General features: G+C 42.3%; 1 protein-coding gene across 1 annotated transcript; it reads left to right on the top strand.

Moving 5' to 3' along the window:
• Positions 1-1,475: 1,475 nt before the first annotated feature.
• LOC120065782 (mucolipin-1-like) lies at positions 1,476-20,576 on the top strand. Its single transcript, XM_039016839.1, has 14 exons — positions 1,476-1,711; positions 11,210-11,481; positions 11,784-11,951; positions 12,427-12,583; positions 13,235-13,316; positions 13,670-13,766; positions 14,033-14,132; positions 14,675-14,781; positions 15,499-15,648; positions 15,826-15,927; positions 16,010-16,132; positions 16,620-16,826; positions 17,634-17,764; positions 18,078-20,576. Exons 1-14 carry the CDS (start codon positions 1,666-1,668, stop codon positions 18,112-18,114), a joined length of 1,779 nt encoding a protein of 592 aa, XP_038872767.1. The 5' UTR covers positions 1,476-1,665; the 3' UTR covers positions 18,115-20,576.
• The last annotated feature ends 1,594 nt before the right edge of the window (positions 20,577-22,170 follow it).

Consider the following 22,170-nt stretch of genomic DNA (forward strand, 5'->3'; position numbering starts at 1 on the left):
CAGTATGGAAAGAGAGGAGTGGGGATTGAGCAGCTCAGTGATGTGCTAGTAGTTCACTGATGAAAAAACAGAAATGGTCACAAATGAATGCACTTTATCCGGGACTGTTCAACAAGATGCAAAATGGTATCCCCTGATTGAACAGAATTATATAGCACTGTACAATGATATGCACTTCAGTCTTATTTTTAATATCTAATGGGTGGGACATTTTACAATGCTCCCCATTTAGACATGACACATTGTGTCATTGTAAATATACATGTGGCTGCTTTAATGTCCACAACTTATTTGGTGCTTGTATATTGCTTTGTCAAAATTGAAATACATACTGTAATACCTGAAATAATACCTTTGTATTTCATTGAAATGACCAAGAAGTGTAGTGTTTAAATTTGCCATATGGACCAGAAATTCCATGAGAATAAATCATTGTGTTAATAACATAGCTCTCAAGTTATACATAATTAGATGTTGTGCTTGGTATGTGTTTTACTATTGTCTGAAATTAAATGTTGGCCAGAGGCTGCAAAGAGACGGTAAAGTTGAGGGAGAAAGACGCCTACAGAGAGATGAACCTGGAGAAGAGTCCCCTAAGCAAGCTGGTCCTGTGGCTCTGTTCACAAACACAAACAGAGCCCCAGGGCAGCAACACAATTAGACCCAACCAAATCATGAGAAAACAAAAAGATAACTTGACAAATTGAAAGAATTAACAAAAAACTGAGCAAACTAGAATGCTATTTGGCCCTAAACAGAGAGTACACAGTGCAGAATACCTGACCACTGTGACTGACCCAAAATGAAGGAGCTCTGTAAAGACTCAGTGAACATAGCCTTACTATTGAGAAAGGCTGTTGTAGGCAGACCTGGCTTTCAAGAGAAGACAGGCTATGTTCACCTGCCTGCAAAATGAGGTGGAAACTGAGTTGCACTTCCTAACCTCCTGCCAAATGTATGACCATATTAGAGACACATATTTCCTTCAGATTGCACAGACCAACAAAGAATTTGAAAACAAATCAAAATTTGATAAACTCCCATATCTATTTGGTAAAATACCACAGTGTGCAATCACTGCAGCAAGATTTGTGACCTGTTGCCACAAGAAAAGGGCAACCGGTGAAGAACAAAGACCATTGTAAATACAACCCATAATTATGTTCATTTATTTCCCCACTTGTACTTAAACTAATTGCACATCGTTACAACACTGTATATAGACATAATGTGACATTTGAAATGTCTTTATTATTTTTGAACTTTTGTAAGTAATGTTTACTGTTCATTTTTTATCGTTTATTTCACTTTTGTTTATTATCTATTTCACTTGCTTTGCCACTGTAAACATATGTTTCCAATGCCAATAAAGTCCTTTGACTTGAATTGAAATAGATGAGAACAAGCGCCACCTTGTGTAGTCACATGATGGCACATTAGTCATGTGATCTCGTCTGAGGAAGCGAGTTATGTCTCGTCCCGATGCTGAACCTATACTGTAATTGTAGAACACAGAAAAACGTCGTCCTCATGGTTATCTTCTCAGACAGTTAATTTCACGCCAACAATATACTCGCGTTTTAGAACAGCTTTTATTTGCCTTATTTATTCTGAGAGAGTTCAGATTTTATGTCAAATATTTATTTATAGTTTCAAAACGTTTACATGGCTACAGCAAGCGGCAATTGTAACCACGGCAGCGCCCGTTCAGGTATGTTGAGTTTCAATAATTTTCTGCCATGTAACTTTGGGTGTTTTAAGTGGTTTGTTACATTGTTGCATGCCTTCCATTGAAAGGAGGGCCCTGTGTATATTATGATTGTTGTGTAACCTAGCTCCACAGTGTGGGCTGTCATGTCTTGCCAATCATCTCCATAAAACATACATCTCATTCTAGGTACAAAATCAATGGTGATTAATCGTGAATAAATGCATTAGTAACATTGTATAACACAGTAACACACACAATAACATTGTATAACACAGTAACATTGTATAACAGAGTAACATTGTATGAGGCAGCAGCATCAACAATGTTTTGTTACAATGTTTCCAAACACTGACTGGAAGAAGCGTTATTGCATAAATGTGTACAAAACCATCCACCCTCTAGTCCGTTATCCCCAAGATGTTTTGTTTTTGAATCATGTGATCGCTGTTGCTGGGGTTGTCATGCAGCTTTGATGTGTGCAATATGAGTCTTTGTGTGGGTGCTATTCCGGAATGATGCCGTGTTTCCCATAGAAACCATCAGGCTATCCATTCACAGGGTAAGTTGAGAACGCCTACATAGTATCACTATCTTTTTAAAACCATGTCTATATTTCCCAAACACAATGCAAAACAATCCCAATCGCTTTTTTGTCTTTTAATGATTTTACGCATTTTCTTTAACGCAGTGTTATCACATAACAAACACTTTGTATATTTTAAACAGTTAATATAAACCAGGCCCTGGTGTTACCTCATATCCCAGCAATAATGTCTTGCATTACGCCTGGGAAGAAAACACTTCAATTTGCTTAACTTGCCATTGGCTCAACTTACCCCAAGGCAAACACAACTACAAGGATGCTCTTTCATGCTAGGTTTAGGGCCTCATATTGACGCTTATAGAGACCCCAAATTATGTATAGAAAAAATGTCAAATGATCTGCTTTGGTTTATATGCAAGCATCACGAAACCTCTTCCCTAAATATTTGGTCAAATTATACATTTTGTGTATGGTTTCCTAGAAACAAGGGGTGGCTCAACTTACCCTTTGGCTCAACATACCCGATTCTCCCCTACTGACATTCTGGATGAAACAGGCAAAGATAGTTCGCTTTATGTTGACCTGATGCTGACAGAATTTTCCAATAACAGTTTACACTTGTCAACTCTGGGGTAGGTAATTATACCTGATGGCCACTTTCAGCAAGGAAAATTGTAGCCTTGAAATTGTTCTATTCTATCCCACCATTGCAGTCAACGCTGTACTTCAATGCTCATGAGTCTTGATTTAAGCAATTATTCCTCAATTCCGAGGTTAGTGCTATTGTAACGGTCGTCATATTTTCCCTCGGATGAGGAGAGGCGAGAAGGATTGGACCAAAATGCAGCGTAGGTGGAATACATGATGATTTTAATAATAATAACGAAGACGAAAAATTACTTGAACAAACTACAAAACAATAAACGAAGTCAACAGACCTGAACAAACGAACTTACATAATAACACGAAGAACGCACGAACAGACTACATACACGAACGAAAACGAAACAGTCCCGTGTGGTGCGACAGACACGGAAGACAATCACCCACAAACAAACAGTGAGAACAGCCTACCTTAATATGGTTCTCAATCAGAGGAAACGTCAAACACCTGCCTCTAATTGAGAACCATATCAGGCAACACATTAAACCCAACATAGAAACACAACACATAGAATGCCCACCCCAACTCACGCCCTGACCAACTAAACACATACAAAAACAATGGAAAACAGGTCAGGAACGTGACAGCTATCTGGAATCCCTGGGACGTCCCTACCCTAAACACTTACCCCTAGCGTTTTAAATGATTAGTTGGACGTCCCAAGGATTCTGTTAAAGTTCTAGAGCGTTGGAAGCTGAAAGAAACTATTGTTTCATGAGCCCCCTCCTGGACCCCCAAGACCCTGACTACTCTTGCTCCCTCTCACCACCATAGCATGTCTGCTACATTTTAAACCAGACTGACCCAGTTTTTTACATTTATTGAATTTTTATTTCACCTTTATTTAACCAGGTAGGCCAGTTGAGAATAAGTTCTCATTTACGACTGCGACCTGGCCAAGATAAAGCAAAGCAGTGCGACAAAAACAACAACACAGAGTTACGCATAAACAAACGTACAGTCAATAACACAAAAGAAAAATAGAAAAATCAATGTATATTGCGTGCAAATGTAGAAGAGTAGGGAGGTAGGCAATAAATAGGCCATAGAGGCGAAAATAATTACAATTTAGCATTAATACTGGAGTGATAGGTTCTCCATCTATCATACACTGTGATAACCTCCCACCACCCAGTTTCTTAACTTCCTCTCACGTGTCCTAGTCTACGGTGCCCATATGACCGTGGACATGGGCTTTCATTTCTGCACTGGACTGTGTGTGGGTCAGGGGTTTAGAAATGGTCTTGTCAGCAGTCAAGCAGTTATCAAGCATTTTTTCCCTCATGGCATAGTATACCTTTGACTCATTGTTTACAGTACTTCATTTGTGATCTCATACATATTATAATGAAATTATTCACCACAAGTGCACACTGTGGGACCACACTTGCGAACATTCGAAACAGTTTCAATTAAAACTGTTTCTCCGTCTCATAATCGGCATCAGCCAATTAATTAATAAAACGCTACTAGTTCGCTTTTCCCATCAGATAACCTAGCGTACTTAGCCCAATGCTAACAACACCAGCTGGACGTGATTATGTCCCTGTAACAAAATATGTATCAGCCAATTACAAATGTTGACGTTGTTGGACGTGACTGGAGATACTGGGATACGTTGTCCACAGAGGGGAAAGGCGGGCTTTCAAGCTCCTGCCTATTCATCTCTTTGGATTGGTGGATACATCTCGTTATTTGAATACTTTTTGGAATATTCAATGAGTTGTGTTGACGTCAAAAGCCTGTATTCGATGGAGAGTGAGATGCTATGCCATCTTCAAGAATATGCATTGGCTGTCTCGGATTTTAACAGGGACAACTCCGATATAAAGTGTTTTTTCTCAAAGTTGCCGGGATGTCACGTGCATCACATTTCTATTTCTACCTGTAACAACCGAAGCGTTATGAAACTTCTATTTGATCAAATAAGTCTCATGTATCTAAATAGCAATTAAAAAAAAAAAAATGATTGACTAAATTCAACATTCCCTAATTTCCCCCCATACAAAAACTTCTCACTTGCTTAAATATTAATGATCTGCTTATGCGGACAGATTTTGTGCGGAGTAAACCCTCTCGCTTCGCCTCTTCCTCTCTGACGTGACCGAAAACTTTTTCATGAGAGCGTCCTTAATAGAAGTCACACGGCACCATTTGCTAATCAAAGTTACTAAAACACGTACAAAAGTCCAATTGGACAGATAGCTCACAGTGTTGAGAGGCAGGTTTTCTGGTCTTTTTCGCAGTTTGCGATGTTCAAATCCCAGTTCAGATATAGATATTTCCTTTGAAAATTCCTGGAGAATCACATGTATTTATTTTTACATTTTGTGTTGCGAAGGGTTCGGCGAAAACCTTAGAAATGAAGATTATAAATATATTTAATGAGGAGCTTCTTGGAGTCCCCCTTGCAGACTGACATATACAAGGGTGTAGATCTGCTGGAGCGCACCAGAGCCATACTTTGCCAATTCTCAGAATGTTACTTGTTTAAAAAAAAGTTTCGATAAAAGCTAAAACAATGTCTCGCAAGATCACTCAATGACTCATTAGTATTCTACAAAGGCCTAACTATAATAGCACACAGTGCATTTGGAAAGTGTTCAGACCCCTTGAACTTTTAACCACATTTTGTTACGTTACAGCTCAAATTGATTAAATAATATTTTTTCCCCATCAATCTACACACAATATCCCATAATGACAAAGTGAAAACAGAGGCCAGCTGTGGTAAATATAATTGATTGGACATGATTTAGCAAAAACTAAGCCATGAGGTCGAAGGAATTGTCCATAGAGCTCCGAGACAGGATTGTATCGAGGCACAGATCTGGGAAAGGGTACCAAAAAATGTCTGCTGCATTGAAGGTCCCCAAGAACACAGTGGCCTCTATCATTCTTAAATGGAAGAAGTTTGGAAACACCAAGACTCTTCCTAGAGCTGGCCGCCCGGCCAAACTGAGGAATTGGGGGAGGTGACCAAGAACCTGATGGTCACTCTGACAGAGCTCCAGAGTTCCTCTGTGGAGATGGGAGAACCTTCCAGAAGAACAACCATCTCTGCAGCACTCCACCAATCAGGCCTTTATGGTAGAGTGGCCAGACGGAATCCACTCCTCAGTAACAGGCACATGACAGCCCGCTTGGAGTTTGCCAAAAGGTACCTCAGCCCATGAGAAACAAGATTCTCTGGTCTGATGAAACAAGATTGAACTCTTTGGCCTGAATGCCAAGCGTCACGTCTGGAGGAAGACTGGCACCATCCCTACGGTGAAGCTTGGTGGTGGCAACATCATGCTGTGGGGATGTTTTTCAGCGGCACGGACTGGGAGACCAGTCAGGATCGAGGGAAAGAGTAACAGAGCAAAGTACAGAGAGAACCTGCTCCAGAGCGCTCAGGACCTCAGACTGGGGCGAAGTTTCACCTTCCAACAGGACAATGTCTTAAGCACACAGCCAAGACAACACAGGAGTGGCTCCGGGACAAGTCCCTGAATGTCATTGAGTGACCCAGCCAGAGCCCGGACTTGAACCCGATCTAACATCTTTGGAGGGGCCTTGAAAATAGCTGTGCAACGACGCTCCCCTGACAGAGCTTGAGAGGATCTGCAGAGAAGAATGGGAGAAACTCCTCAAATACAGGTGTGCCAAGCTTGTAGCGTCATACCCAAGAAGACTCGAGGCTGTAATCGCTGTCAAAGGTGCTTCAAAAAAAGTACTGAGTAAAGGGTCTGAATACTTGTGTAAATTTGATATTTCAGTTTTTTATTTAATACATTTTTTTTTTTTAATTCTAAAAACCTGCTTTTGCTTTGTCATTATGGGGTATTGTGTGTCGATTGATGAGGGGGAAAAAACATTTAAATCCAGTTTAGAATTAGGCTGTAACTTAACAAAATGTGTAAAAAGTCAAGGGGTCTGAATACTTTCCGAATACACTGTAGTTTAACGTTGCTGTTAGATAAAAAAAAAAAACACCACTTAATTTCTTCTGTAGGCTACACTTACATGTACAACGTTTTGTATGCATTACTATTAGGGCTGACCCCATTTAGTCGACTGGTCGATTGTTTGGTCGACTGGGATTTCTTTGGTTGAGCAGTGGCAAATATATAAAAACAAATTATTGCACAAGAGATACATGTCTGATTCAAGCCAATCTGAGCGGACTAATCCAATGCGGGGACAGACCAGTATCACCAGTAGTACATTTACCGTTAATTCACATATTTTCTAGTCTACAATATTTGTTTGGTTATGGTCATTTCTGTTAATGCATTCAATATATTATTATTATTATTACCGTTGTCATTCTCGTAGTGGACACGTTGTTTGCAGAGCGCACATGTAACGGTTGTTCTCCTCCTTTTCAACCGAAAAGGAGGAGTAGTGATGGAACCAAGGCGCAGCGGGTTGTGAACACATAATTTATTTAAAGACAAGACGAAAAAACACGAACTTCACTATAACTAACAAAACAACAAACGGAGTAGACAGACCTGGACGACGAACTTACATAAACACGAAGAACGCACGAACAGGGAAAATAGACTACACAAAATGACGATGTACAAAAACAAACCGAACAGTCCCGTATGGTGCGACAAACACTGACACAGGAGACAACCACCCACAACGAACACTGTGAAACAACCTACCTAAATATGACTCTCAATTAGAGGAACGCCAAACACCTGCCTCTAATTAAGAGCCATACCAGGCAACCCTTAAACCAACATAGAAACAGACGAACATAGAATGCCCACCCAAACTCACGTCCTGACCAACTAACACATACAACAAACTAACAGAAATAGGTCAGGAACGTGACAGCACAACCTATGCTACACTTGTGAGAAAGGTTTGGTTTATTTCATTCCATTTACGAGTTGTCAATTCTGTTTGTCTTTACTCGCCGTCACTGTGGAGCTTCTCAGAGTAATTTTTTCTTTGCCTCAAACAGCAAGTAAACAAAGTCTGTTTTTACATCCATTGAGAATGACAATAGTTCCTCAACGTAGCCTATTTCAAAAATCTTTCCAGCTCTCTCCCTTTCGATTATTCTACCACTCAGCATGAAAGGGGGAAAAAATGTAATGCTCTGATCCGGTGGAAACGTCATAAAATAGGTCTATCTGATTTAGTTCTTATCCCTTTCGCAAAATAGCCTACAGCTGTGTCTGTCTGTGTGGAGCTCACTGGCAGGAAACTCTGAGGACACAGAATATTTTATACACTGTTGCAAGCTTCGGGCTGGACCAAGTTAATACAATAGTTGATACAATGTTTCATGTCCCTTGCAGACAGGCCATGTGTAGCCAATGTGATTTATAGGATATTTACTTCCGTCAGGATATTTTCTACCTGCGGGCTGCAATGTTTTAATTCTTGGCTTTATGTAGGCTATTTTTACATATTGGCGATGGCAATTTAAGTTACTTTTAGATTTGTATCATTTTCATTTCGAATTTTGATTAACCACATGACATTGATTTTGAGATATGCGACTTTATTATAAATTAAATTAGACTGTTCCACGAAAATGTGCAAATGAAAATCATAACTTGGCACTCCAAATGGAAAAGGTTGCTGGCCACTAGTGTAGCCTATTACCAGTAACTTCAGGAGCATAATGGCAGAATCTGTGAAGGCCAGCAGCAGCGGGAGGAGGGGGGACAGGAACAGTTTTTTCCCCTTCTGGTTAGGCTATATTGATCTCTGGCTCCCTCTTTAGTAATTTGTGTGTTTTAATTTTTAATTGCAGTGCTTAAAGCATCATACAAGCTCAGTAGCGTACATAAAGTTGATTTTATTCAAATATATGGAAAAATACACGTTTAAAAAGTTCAGCCAATCAATTGGTCGAAAGAACAGATTACTCTTGGTCAACCAATATTTTTTTTAGTCGGGGACAGGAGGAGGGCTCGAACCCATGGTGAAAGTGCACTATTGATTTTGAGTCAACCGCTTTAGCAGTGTGTGCCACATGGAAGCAATGGTAATAACAGTACATGATTTATTTTTTTAACGATGTGTGATAAACGTACATGTGTAAGGACTTAATTTATCTTTTTTCCATTAATGCACATGGATGTGTGTGAAACAGATTAGCAAAAACTGGATTTTGTCTCATATGCGAAAACGTGAACATTTTGTCTAATGTTAGTACTAGTAGCCTAGTTAAAGATGCACCAATGCAATATTGGAACACGACATTGTTACACACCGATGGAACAAATGTAAATCTTGAATTTATAGGTTTAAAATATCCCTCTAGTGTCCAGGGTTGACCTATTTTTAAAATATATTTTTTTTACAAATACCATTGGTTGGTGGATATAAAGTCTAAGATCTTTTATAGGCTGATGCAGAATTTTTCACAGGAAATAATCACTGTCAGCTGGTGAGGCTAGCATAGGGCTAACGTGCCAGGTTATCTGACTGGACCAGCTACAATGTAGCGTTCAATAACGTGGTAGTAAATCAACGATTTTAATTGGCCTTTGTGCATTTTGAGACTGAGAAACAGTTTAAAGTTAAATAATAACAATAACAAAAAGTCCACCTCATAACCATGTCCTCTCGCCACAGGAGGAAATAGAAACAGGAAACAGGAAATAGAGTCCAAGAAACCACCCAGAGTTAAGAGTTGACAGAGACGAGGAGCAGCTTTGCTTGTTTACTGGTTCCAGTGAGGTTGCATAGTGTAGCCTGCTCTCCCTGGGTGGCCCAGTGCAGACTGATAGCTTCTGATCCATTGTAGCGATACAGAGATGCTGGCAGACTGATGGTCACAGTGCTGACTATGACTGACGGACAAGGTGCAGAGTTGTCTATTAAGCCTTCTCTAACACACCATTGACTGGCCTGAACCGGAAGAGCAGGATTTTTCAGCGGATTTATTCCGTTTGATTGACTCTATCTGTTAGTGCGGCTCAGCAACAAGCCCTCGTCATCTGCACTTTTGTTTTGACGATTGCTATCGGCCTTGATGGCCAAAATGCCCCATCAAGATATGTCAATTTCTTGGCTCGGGCTGCTATTGCTGGCACGAAATGTTACAAAGTGAAATTCTTTCAGCACAGGTCTGAATTGCTTTTGACAGGGAGAGTCACGCAACTGCTGTCATGTCTGTGAGTGTTTGTGACCTTGCAAGGTTCTGTGTGTGCAAGTCGATATATTGTAGTTAGGTCACTCCCCGCTAGATAGGCTTCTCTCATTCACTTGGCCGAACTAAAGATTGTTAGATATGCAGGTGATTATTGTGGATGGCTTTCTATAGGTAAACATTGAGACGTCACCGTTGCCTCACACAATCCTACACGCACACATCGGTGATTCTCTCTTCTACGTCCGTCAGACCAGATTTTGGGTCTTCTGTCTGGTCTTCGAGTTCTGTTTACCAGAGGTGAGGTGACCCAATTCATGACAGCAGTTCATTTCAAGTTCCACTTCCTTTTTCTTCCATTACTGCTGAACTAGCTCTTTTACCCACTAACTATATGGTCCACATTTCCCTTCCAAGTCTGTTATTGTCACATGTTTGTTTGGGTGACTCAGGGGTTGAATTCAGCTTTCACCAGCGGTCTCTCCACTGAAGGTGCAGTGATTTAGGTTTTTACTACACCTTTATGCTTTATGTTATCGACGACGACAATCCAAATGTGTAGCATCGCACCTCGAAGCTCTGCTCCTTCGACAAACGACTACCAAGTCAGACAACAGCCCGACCATCCCTGGAGTCTTTCTGTGTCTTCCAGCCATCTCCAGGGGTGTGTTTCTGTCAGCCTTGAGTGGCAGAGCCGCCAGCTACAGCACACCAGTCACCCGCATCTCTTCCTCCAGGGAGGCTGTCTGTCTCGACCGGCCCAGCCCAGAGCATCTGATCTGGGTGTTGTTTTAATAAGATGGCCTGTGTCACCTCGATAGAGACGTGATGATGGATGACTATATGAGGCGAGGGAGATTAGGAAATGTAATTCATGAAATCTGCCCGAACTAGTACGAGAGCTGTCACTCACTGAAGGGTAACTTTACGACACGTAGCCTATTCATCAGTACGCAACAGTGTACTGTTGGTGTTGGTGCTCACAAAGGAAATAGCACTAATATGGAGTGACGTTGCGGTGCGCTATTTCAGGTAACATTGGTGTTTTGCTCAGATATCCACTCCACATTCTTTGATAGGCCTGACTGTTCGTATTAGTCACTCTCGCTATCCTTCTATCGCTGCTAACATGTTTTTTTTCTTCCTTTTTTTCCCCTCGCTCTCTATCTGTCCGTCTCTCAGAGAAGGACAGGTTGGTTTCCTCTGTGTCTCCTCACGGCTACGGCTCCAGCGACAGCAGCGGCAAGCATGTTCACCACAGAGACAGCCATGGCAACCCCCGGTTGCCCACGGCGACGGCGGGTGGTTGGCTGGGGGCGGAGCAGGGAGAGGAGGCCCTGCGCAGGAAGATCAAGTACTTCTTCATGAGCCCCTGTGACAAGTTCCACGCCAAGGGCCGCAAGCCCTTCAAACTGGGCCTGCAGCTGCTCAAGATTGTCATTGTCACCGTGCAGGTAACTACACACATTTAGTTTGATATGCACTTTGAGTGTATGAACAGTACATTCGCCCTCTTGGGAAAGCTCAGGTTTTATGGCGGGACCAACAATCCTGAAGTCCATAACAACTGACACCTTGTTCCATATGCACCGTTCCTATTGGTGGATAGGATGTCTGTGCATTTGACGTTTTGAAATATGGACCGACAATCTTTACAACAATAACTTCTAAAATGTCCCAAAGATCAGTAAGGGTTACGTTATAGTTGGTCACTTTCCTTCAATAAAACACCTGAATCGCTACTTCCCTCCATCAGCTGGTGTTGTTTGGCCTCAGCAACCAGATGGTGGTGACGTTCAAGGAGGAGAACACCATGTCCTTTAAGCACATCTTCCTGAAGGACTATGACGAGGGCTCCGACGACACGTTGGCCGTGTACACACAGAGCGATGTCTACAAACACATCTTCCACGCCGTAGACCAGGTAACAGTCACTAACGACACCCGGGTCATGTTCATTAGGGCATGCAAAGGACCTTTTTTTTTTTAAAGGAAAATGTTAATGAGAGTTTCAGGAAATCTCTCCGTTCGGTGCCTAATGAACACGACCCGGCATACAGACTGAGATGTAAACATGTCCATGCAGAGCAAAGAAGGACCACATCGCGTCCCCTTCATAATTTCATCCTCTACTTTCACCCTAAAAGTCTCCAACTCTTTAGGCCCTGTTTGAATATTTAGAATGTATCCTTTCCTTCCTGCATCATTTTGAAGTAATCACAGATCTCAGTGAGTTTGATTGGTGAAAGCGGTAGTGTGGAATCGTTCACTAATCGTCTACGGATCCGCATACAGATCAGTGATTACCTCAAATTAGGACGGAAAGAGGGATGAATTATTTTTAAATATTAGAGCAGGGCCTTATTCTCCATTCTCGTACCCTTCCTTCTCCCTCACAGTATGTGGTGCTACACGAGACCACGGTGGGACACTATGCGTACGTCTATGGGGTCGGGGTGAACGGGAGTGCCCTCTCGCTCTGCCAGCAGTACTACAAGAAGGGCAGCATCGATCCCACCAATGATACCTTCAACATTGACCCTCGTGTTATCACAGGTACATAGATCTACTTTCTTGCATTATGCCAGAGGTCACCAACCCTGGTACTAGAGCTACACAGTGTTGGTGCTTCCCAAATGGCACCCGATGGAGTGGGAATGTAGTGCCATTTGGGACTCAGCTTAAATGTAGTTCTGTTCCAACATGCTTTTGATGATTAGTTGACTAATTGAAAAAGGATGAGTTTTGTGCCAGATTTGAACAAAATCCTGCACGCCTTGTGGCTTTCCAGGGCCAGGTTTGGTGGATTGATCAATGCTTTATGCCTTAGCCTTGTCTAGCCTGAAGTGAAGTTATTTCATTTTACCCGATGTTTCATTTACCCGACAATGGGGACTATCCAAAGAGTTGCTAAGCTGCTTATTTCCAGTACCACGTCATCTTTTCAGTAACAATTCATCGTAACATCATTTTCTTCTTGACTAAACGTGTGTAAGTACTGTATTGTTCCCCGACCCCAACCATGTGAAAGTAGTAGGAAGCCCCACTTCCTTATATGAGCTGACACTTGGGACAATACTACTGACTAAAGGGGAAACACATTGAGCAATGGAAATTCTATTCTATTCTATAATTCTAGGAAAAACATTGACAGCCCCTGAAATGACTAACCTCTCTCTCTCTCTCTCTCTCTCTCTCTCTCACTAGATTGTGTGGGAGTTAACCCTCTGTCAGTCCCTCGAGCGCCTTTAGGCAGTGACTACAAGAACTTTACCCTCAAGTTCCACAAGTAAGGTTTCATTTTTCAAATGTCTTTTCAAATGACTTCGGTCTCTCGTGTTTGCTGTCGGTCTGAAACTAAGATAGATGGGACATCCATCTTTGTAGTATCTGACTGTTGATTTTTAGCGCCACAAACTGTTTACACACTCCCTATAGCCCTGGGTTATGTTCATTAGACGCCAAACGGAAAACTAACAAAAAACAGGGAAGGTCTACCTGGACTTGTCCAATAAGAAGAAAAAAAATGTTGCATTTGTTTTGAAAATGTTTCAAAATGTTTGAAAACGTTTCTCTTTGCTTTCACTTTGACATAACCCTGATATCCCTCTGCATTTTCTATTTCCACTCCATATTGTCTAGACTCATAAACGTGACGATACAGTTCCAACTAAAGGCCATCAACATTCAGACCATCATCAACAACGAGATTCCTGACTGTTACACCTTCTTCATAACGGTGAGTCCCACCCCCCCTTCCGTCCCCCACCACTTCCTACAAATGGTCCTACCCAGTCTGTGGCTCATTGTAACCTGTTTAGTGTGTAGTAGTTGCTGTGGAAACCGTTTCATTGCCTGTATATTATAGGTAACCTATAACCCATCTGTTATATTATCCCTTGAAGAGTCTGCCACTTTTTTATGTTTCATTTTATTGCCAAAGTTTACAGCAAGTACGACTGGTATGAATGTCTGATCTGTTGTTCTTTCCATCTGTTTCTACAGATAGTCCTGGACAACAAGGCTCACAGTGGTAAAGTGAGGATCAGTCTGGAAAACCAGGCTTTTATAAAGGAGTGTAAAGACCCCAGTGTGTCTGGCCACGGTGAGATAGACGTTTTGTTTTTATTAAACATTTATTTCCCCAGGTTAATACTAATTAGACACCAAACGAGAGAAGCGGACTGAAACGTAGGGACTACATGAACTTCTGCCGTTGCTAAATATTTTTCTACGCTGTGCCCTAATTATTACGACCCAGGAGAATCTCATGAGGTTGAAAACCAGTTTTTCCGAGCGAGAGAGACCTGGTAAGAGATTCGTCAAAAAAAAATGTTTTAAATACATTTAGCGTGTGCATAGGTCAATACGAAACTACACACAGAATGACCAGACAGAAATGTACCGGTACAACTTGTACCACAAACAAACGGCAAGACAAACACTATGTACACTCTAAGCAATCTCCCCTATGGCCGTCTTCATTTGACCTCATAAGACATTAGAGATGCCTCATAGGAATTTTCACTTAGTCATGCATTGGTGTCAACGTGAAATTTGGACTTGTGGAAGTAAGGATTCGCCCCCTATGCTTCTACTTGATGAAAGCCACAAACTCCTCCCTTTCCTTCCCTCCCTCTATGTCAGCGGAGAACTACACACGGCTAGCGCTTGACGTGGTGGTGGCGATCGTTTGTATGCTGTCCCTGCTGCTGTGTGGCCGCTCCATACTCCGCGGCATCATACTACAGGCCGTAAGTCACTGGGAGGTGGAGGGCAGGAAGAGAGGAAGTGGTTAAAAGGAGGGACATCCAATCTGGTGGTCATCTATAGCTCAGTTGGTAGAGCATGGCTCTTGCACCGCCAGGATAGTGGGTTTGATTCCCCGGGACCACCCATATGTAAAATGTATGCATGACTCTAAGTCATTTTGGATAAAAGCGTCTGCTAAATAGTGTATGATATAATAATAATAATAATAATGTATTATCTGAGAACATACTGTAGATGCATTTGTTTGCTTGTTAAAGGGTTGGGGATTGGGGTGGAAGGAAGGAAGAGAGATGTTTGTTGTTGTTGATGGTAGTGGATTGGTATTCTGTGAATTGATTCCATTTTTAGAGTAATGCTCTGCGACACGAAAACCGAGAAGGTGTGAATACTCGTCTTTCCAGTATGGTCACCCAACTCCTCTCTGTGTCTCTCTCTCTCTCTCTGTCTCTCTCTCTCTGTGTCTCTCTCTCGCTCTGTGTCTCTCTCTTTTTCTGTGTGTCTCTCTCTCTCTCTGTCTCTCTCTCTCTCGCTCTCTCTGTGTCTCTCTCTCTTTCTCTGTGTGTGTCTCTCTCTCTTTCTCTGTGTGTGTGTCTCTCTCTCTCTCTTCCTGTGTGTGTCTCTCTCTCTCTCTTCCTGTGTGTGTGTCTCTCTCTCTCTCTCTCTCTCTCTCTCTCTCTCTCTCTCTCTCTGCGTAACAGGAGTTTGTCGAGTTCTTCAAGACTAACCTGGGCCGGAAAGTAAGTTGGGATGAAAGGATGGAATTCATCAATGGCTGGTACATCCTGCTCATCATCAGTGACGTCCTCACCATCATCGGCAGCGCCATTAAGATCGGCATCGAGTCCAAGGTCAGAGGGGACTTTTTCCTCTACTGCTCAGAGTAGAATAGAATACCTTTATTTTTCCCAGAGGAAAATGCAAAATAATTATTTGAAATCGCCAGCCAAAAAAATTATCTCAGTTTGGGTAAAGACCGTTGTGCTAAACTCATGAGGCATTTATGAGTTGAATATCTCTCCATACAGAATATGTCATCGTATGATGAGTGTGGCATCCTGTTGGGGACCTCCACCTTGTTGGTGTGGGTCGGAGTCATTCGCTACCTCAGCTTCTTCCAGAAGTACAATGTAAGTTGCCTACACACACAGACACAGACAAGCACTAACGATGACAGGGATTCACCCACTCTCCTGGCTCTCTCCCTCTCAGATCCTGATCGTGACCTTGCGAGCTGCGTTCCCCAACGTGATCCGGTTCTGCTGCTGTGTGGCTGTCATCTACCTGGGCTACTGCTTCTGTGGCTGGATCGTGCTGGGGCCCTATCACGTCAAGGTACAGACAGCCACCATTTTGAAGCACAGACAGACATGCTAACAGAAGAAGGCCAATGACAGAGTGGGCCGGCAAATAGATTGAAAAGGAAACAGTGAATCTGGAGGGGGACACCCTATATGGTTCAGTGATGAATGCACAATGGTGCATTGTGGGATTTTGCACAATAATGACGTACTGTGATATTAACATGTGATTTGTCTATTATTATAATTACATTTTACTGGCCCTTGCCAGTAAGATGGCCATAATGGATTTTCTTTGATTTATTTTGTTTAAAAAAATGTGTGTACTGAATCCTCAATCATTTTGAACCGATTCACTGTTTATATCATACAGTGAGAATGGTCATGGTAATTCATGGTTGTTTGTGTAATTTAACAGTCTCTCTCTCCCTATCGTATTCAATTCATTAAGCTGTATTGCTATGAAATACATGAAATGTAATTGAACTGTTTCCCTCTCCCTCTCTCTCTCCCTCCGTCAGTTCCGCTCTCTCTCCATGGTGTCGGAGTGCCTGTTCTCGCTGATCAACGGCGACGACATGTTTGTGACCTTCTCGGAGATGCAGGAGAGCAGCACGCTGGTGTGGGTGTTCAGCCAGGTCTACCTGTACACCTTCATCTCCCTCTTCATCTACATGGTACTGTCGCTCTTCATCGCCCTCATCACCGGCGCCTACGAAACCATCAAGGTAACAACAGCGGGCAACATTTTCGTCAGGCAAAAGAGCACAGATCTGTGTCAAAAATACAGTAATCCCATTATAATCTGCAGTGTGATTTAATTTGAAAATGTCTTCAACGGTGTGCGTTTTCAGAGACCATGGTACAGCCAAGAGTCATGAGACTTTAAAGCCCTTTGTCTATGTGAAGGAAGTTAGAGGTCATTTCTCAAGCCATTGCTAGCGTTACCGCAATATGATTGGAAGACTATAGTATCTACTAGCATGCTTGCAGTTACCCATAGACTTCCAGTCATTGCTCTAACGCTATTTAGCAATTGCGCTAACTCTAGTTAGCAACTTCCTTCAAACTGCACGCAGAGACATAAAAACGGTATCCGCGAGTTCATCTGATAAAGGGCTTCATTGCCAAAATCCCGAAGTATCCCTTTAAACGGACTTGAATCCAAATGAATGTAGAAGAGCTGCTTATTTGCTGCTTGTCTTTTACATTCATTTGGAGTTGAGGCGTATAGCTGGGTTTACACAAATTCTGTGGGATGTGGATTCATATTTAGAGTTGCATTCCTCATAAAGAACATTCATGTTCACAGCTCATAGCGGTACAAACAGAAGCCAATTACAAACAACAACACCTAATGAAAGCCATCCGATCACAATACACACTGTGGCTGCTTCCCAGATGGCTCCCTATTCCCTATATAGTGCACTACTGCCTTGGTCAAAAGTAGTGGGAATAGGGAATAGGGTGCCATTTGAGATGCAGAGAGTGAGCAACCTAAACATGGATGCCTGTCTCCTCTCCTGTCCCTCCAGCATCAAACCCAGGAGCCCTACCACATTACGGACCTGCACGCCTTCATCGCAGAGTGCACTGACACGCCCAGCTCGGGGATGTTCCGGGGCCTAGAGACCTCGCCATGCTCTTTCTTCTGCTGTTGTGACAGGTGGGTCAAAGGGCACAGGTCAAGACTGAAGGTAGAGTTCAAGGCCGGGTTTAGAAACCACTCTCCAGCTCCTAACCTCTTCAGTATTTGCCAATCTGAAGGCGTCAGACGGGTGTAAGTTGATGGTGATGGCTCCACCTAGCCTTGATGGGGATGGATGTTCCTCTGTAGAATGATCAGCAGTAGATGCCACTTCAATGACCAGACAATAACAGATGCATTCACTGTTATCCTTTCTATCATGGTTGAGAGACGTTTATGTTTTTCTACATGTGTATGCGCGACCGTGTTAAGTGTTTGTTTCTTCCCTCAGAACGACAACATACGAGGATGTCCTTTTGGTGAACTGACTGGGCTGGGGTGTCTGGACCTACAGCGCTCTCTGCTGGCCGGAGTACCACACTGCATCCAGATTTTAATTGTCATTACCATCAAATCTGGGTCAGGCATGAGCACTTACTTGAATGAGGGGCCTCAGTTCAACCATATACAGACAGAGGACTGTGAGCTGAAAGCCTAATCTTTTTTTGATTGGATTCATTGGCCAGACCTCCTGCATTGTGTGAATGTTATAGGGATGTTGCCTGGATGTGACATAGTAACATACAGCTCAACACAGCATTCCCCACACAGAAAGAGAACAACAGTATTTTACCAAAAATCTGGATATATGCACAATCCATACTTGCTGAGGGCCATAGTGCAATGTGAAATGTCTTGTTAGCATTAATGCTAATGTTTAGCTGCTTTTAATTGTTTTACATGGGTTTTTAGGTGTTCAGTAAGCTGCAAAATGGACAAGAACTGGACAAAGCATGTTATTAATATCAGAAGTTCTGGTTATATATGAAGGGGATGACAATGACATGCATACTTCATACTAGGTCAGAGACTGCTCTGGAGTAGCATTTCCACTGTCCCTAAAAGGAGAGGGCACTTAAGCCCAAGTCATATGACTCACCCAAGAACATCATTGCCCTGTCATGAGGCGCAAGCCCAGCAAGAACTGCTGAGAGCAAGGCTGGCTTCGCCACAGTGCTTCGTGGTCGCCACCGCTGCACTCAAGTGTACAAGTAAATTGAACTTAAACCCTGCACTGCATCTGGACCCAATGGCTCACTCAATAGCCTTAATCTTTGCTCAGATGTACAAATCTCCTGCCTAATAGGCTGAGTTTAGACAGGCAGTCCAATTCTGCTCTTCTTTTGACCAATCACATCAGATCTTTTTCAGAGTTGATCCGTTTTGGTAAAAAAAAATACAGATTAGTAGATATAAGATAAGATTTGAGCTTCCTGTCTAAACGCAGCCATAGTATTTCAGAGTTTAAGACCGATCCATTAACAAAACTGTACTTACACCAAGGTGCTGGTTCTGGTCTCCAGGAACAATATCCATAGAATTGTCCTGTAGTTTAAGTTGGACAGAGAAAGAGATGCAGTGCATCATCTCAAGCACACCTACAGTACCAGTAGTTTCAGTAGGTGTCCATCCGATGACACAGCACACAGGGTAAATGTCAGTGCTATTGTTGATTTGTACGTGTCAAGTTGTACACTGTACATGTCCTGTTCACGACGCACAAATGATGCTGCTTCCTCAGAGGTCATTTGAAAGGGGACCCGTAGTGAAGTAGTCAAATCCACTCCGAGTCTCACAAAGACCCACTAACACAATACCCACCATGGCACAGCATTCCGGTCGCAATGGTAATGTGACTTTCCAATTTTGCCTGACCTGAATGTAACTTCTTTAAATGAGGAAACTACATGATTGGAAAATGGAGGGTTCATCTTTTTTTGGGGGTGGGGGGGGTGAATTTTTAAAAGGCCTAAGCTCCAGTCATGGACAATATGGATGGAGAACTGCAGATTGTATCCGACTGGTCTACAGAACAAAGACTGCCTGCGAGTAACGAGGAGAGGATAACGAGCAGGCAGGACAGCTAAACGAGGCCAGAGGGATGGGGTATTTGCGAGCACTGCAGTAATGCCTGTGATGTTGACCCAGAACAATGCTCTTACATATGTTTCGTTCCCATTCTGTTTTATGCCTCATAATGATGCCTAGTTTAAAACTAGCCAATTACTTTGTCCTAGTGAAAGTTTAAATTATTTCGTGTTTTTTTTTTATGTTGGGTTGTTTCGGTATCTAGAGAGGAACGCCTAAGGGGAGTGTGGTCTTCCGGTTCAGACTCCAGAAAGTGGTCATGCCTTGAGTTTTGTACTCCAATCACTATTGAAGAAGAAAAAATCATATATTTTTTAATAGGTTATAGGCCTGCTTCCATTACGGTCCCTAGCTACTTCTTCTAAAAGTGAACCTTTTGGCGTTTTGATAGATTCCAAAGAACCAAGGTGTAGGCAAAGTTCTATGGGAATATAACCTCCCAAATAGGCTAAAAGCAGAGCTTTCACCATATCCGTTCTTTAGGATCTGAGAACACCAAAGGGCTGGAGGCTACGAGAAGTGGCTAGGGGCCGAAATGGTACAGGGCCATAGCCTGTCTGCCGGTTAGTGAGGAGTCATGTAGCTCTTATTTTAATGGTCATATAGTACATTTAAATTAAATGTATGTTCTTAACTAAGCAGTACACAAACAGGATTTGTTTTTGGCCTTGCGATTGTATATTGTAGTATTAGACACTTAGATGTCCTGTCCAAGCAGTCTGTAGACATGTAAACAGTTCATTGTGTAATCTTTTTTTTAATGTTGATCTTACTTGAACATTGTTTTGAGTATGTTGGATATCTGTGCCACACTCAGTACGAAGCAAAACCACTGATGATTAAATGCCTGTTTGTTCACCTGGCTGGAAATACTTTGGAGAAGGAGGAGGTGGCAAATGCTTTGGGCTGCATCCCGATTCTCCACCCTTCTCGCGAAGTCTGCACTTGCACGCATCAATGGATTTAAAAGCAATGGATTGGTGTAATCGTTGGCTAGAGGGAATTTCCTCTTGTTGAGTCTACGACGGGAAGTGTGCAAATGCAAAAAAAAAATGAAAAAGGGTGAAGAATCAGGACGCAGCAATACTTTGGTTTCTTCACCACTTGATTTAGATCCAAACAAAGCCGGTCAAATTGTCTGCTTTGTTCGTGTTTGAGTTATATATTATTTGCATGAAACTCAACTCTAGGCCCATAGTCAAGCTTACAGTATAAAGTGTGTGACGGAAAATCCTGAGTTTACCACAGGATGTAATTACCTCAAGTTACCAGATGGGGGAATACGCTCTTTTGCACCCCTCAGACTTGGACAATAACATCCTAAAGGAGGAGAATAGACCACCTTACATCCAAGTTCTGTTTATTAGGTAGACAGAGACAATAGGGATCTAATACAACCGAAGACTAAATTATTGTATTATAGTGCAACAAATACCATAGATACATTTACACAATTCATGTAACATTCAATATGCACAAATTCGGCACAGTCCAGATATAAAAACGGCGATGGTAGATCTCCTTACATAGAAAACATGTTCCCATATCCTGGTAACACAGGAAGTTGGTGGCACCTTAATTGGGGGGAACGTGGCTCGTGGTAATGTTTGGAGCGGACTTAGTGGAATGGTATCAAACACATGTTTTTGATGCAATTCCATTTGCTCCGTTCCCGGCCGTTATTATGAGGCATCCTCCCCTCAGCAGCCTCCACTGCTAATGTACCTTTCCTAAGCAGCCTTTGGCAGCTGATGCAGCACATCATTCCTTCCAGTCCACTAAACCTAATATCATCATCCATTATGTACTGTCCTGGCTGCCTATCCTTTAGCTGAGCTCTTGGCCCATGTCCATCTCAGTGACTCACTCTTTGTTCTTGCACTCTAATAGTCTACAGGGTGTGTCCACTATGTATGTGCACACCACTTGATGCTGGCGATGAGTTTTTATTATTTTTCTCCACACCAAATACAAACACACACATACGAACAACGACTTACAGACGCACACAAACGACGACTACTATCTCCTCTGCCAGATCCGCGTGGTCTCGCCTCCATCCCTAGTGCCTGCATTATTGTTTGCCACTTGGCCTTAAATTGTAGCAATTAGATTTTGTTTCTCAATATTTCAATAATAAATCATTCGATTTTTCCCTTGTGTTAATGATGGCGGATTGATTGATTTCCACATTTTTATGTATACGTTTTTTTCAAGACGAGAAGAGAATCGTCCAGCCCATTGGGGATCTCACTACACCCCCATATTGTTTTTCCATTTAACCTTTATTCATACAGGTTACTTTCATTGAAATATGCCTTTTGCACTAGAGACCTGTAATGACCTGTGGATATGCTTGTAGTTGTTACATGGTGCCCTCAATACATGATGACTACTCTGAGGTAATGGTCTACAATCTAAAGTTTCAATGGGTCGGTAAGGTTTGGTGTTTGGTG

The sequence above is a fragment of the Salvelinus namaycush genome, chromosome 2, assembly GCF_016432855.1.
Source record: "Salvelinus namaycush isolate Seneca chromosome 2, SaNama_1.0, whole genome shotgun sequence".
Classification (NCBI taxonomy): domain Eukaryota; kingdom Metazoa; phylum Chordata; class Actinopteri; order Salmoniformes; family Salmonidae; genus Salvelinus; species Salvelinus namaycush.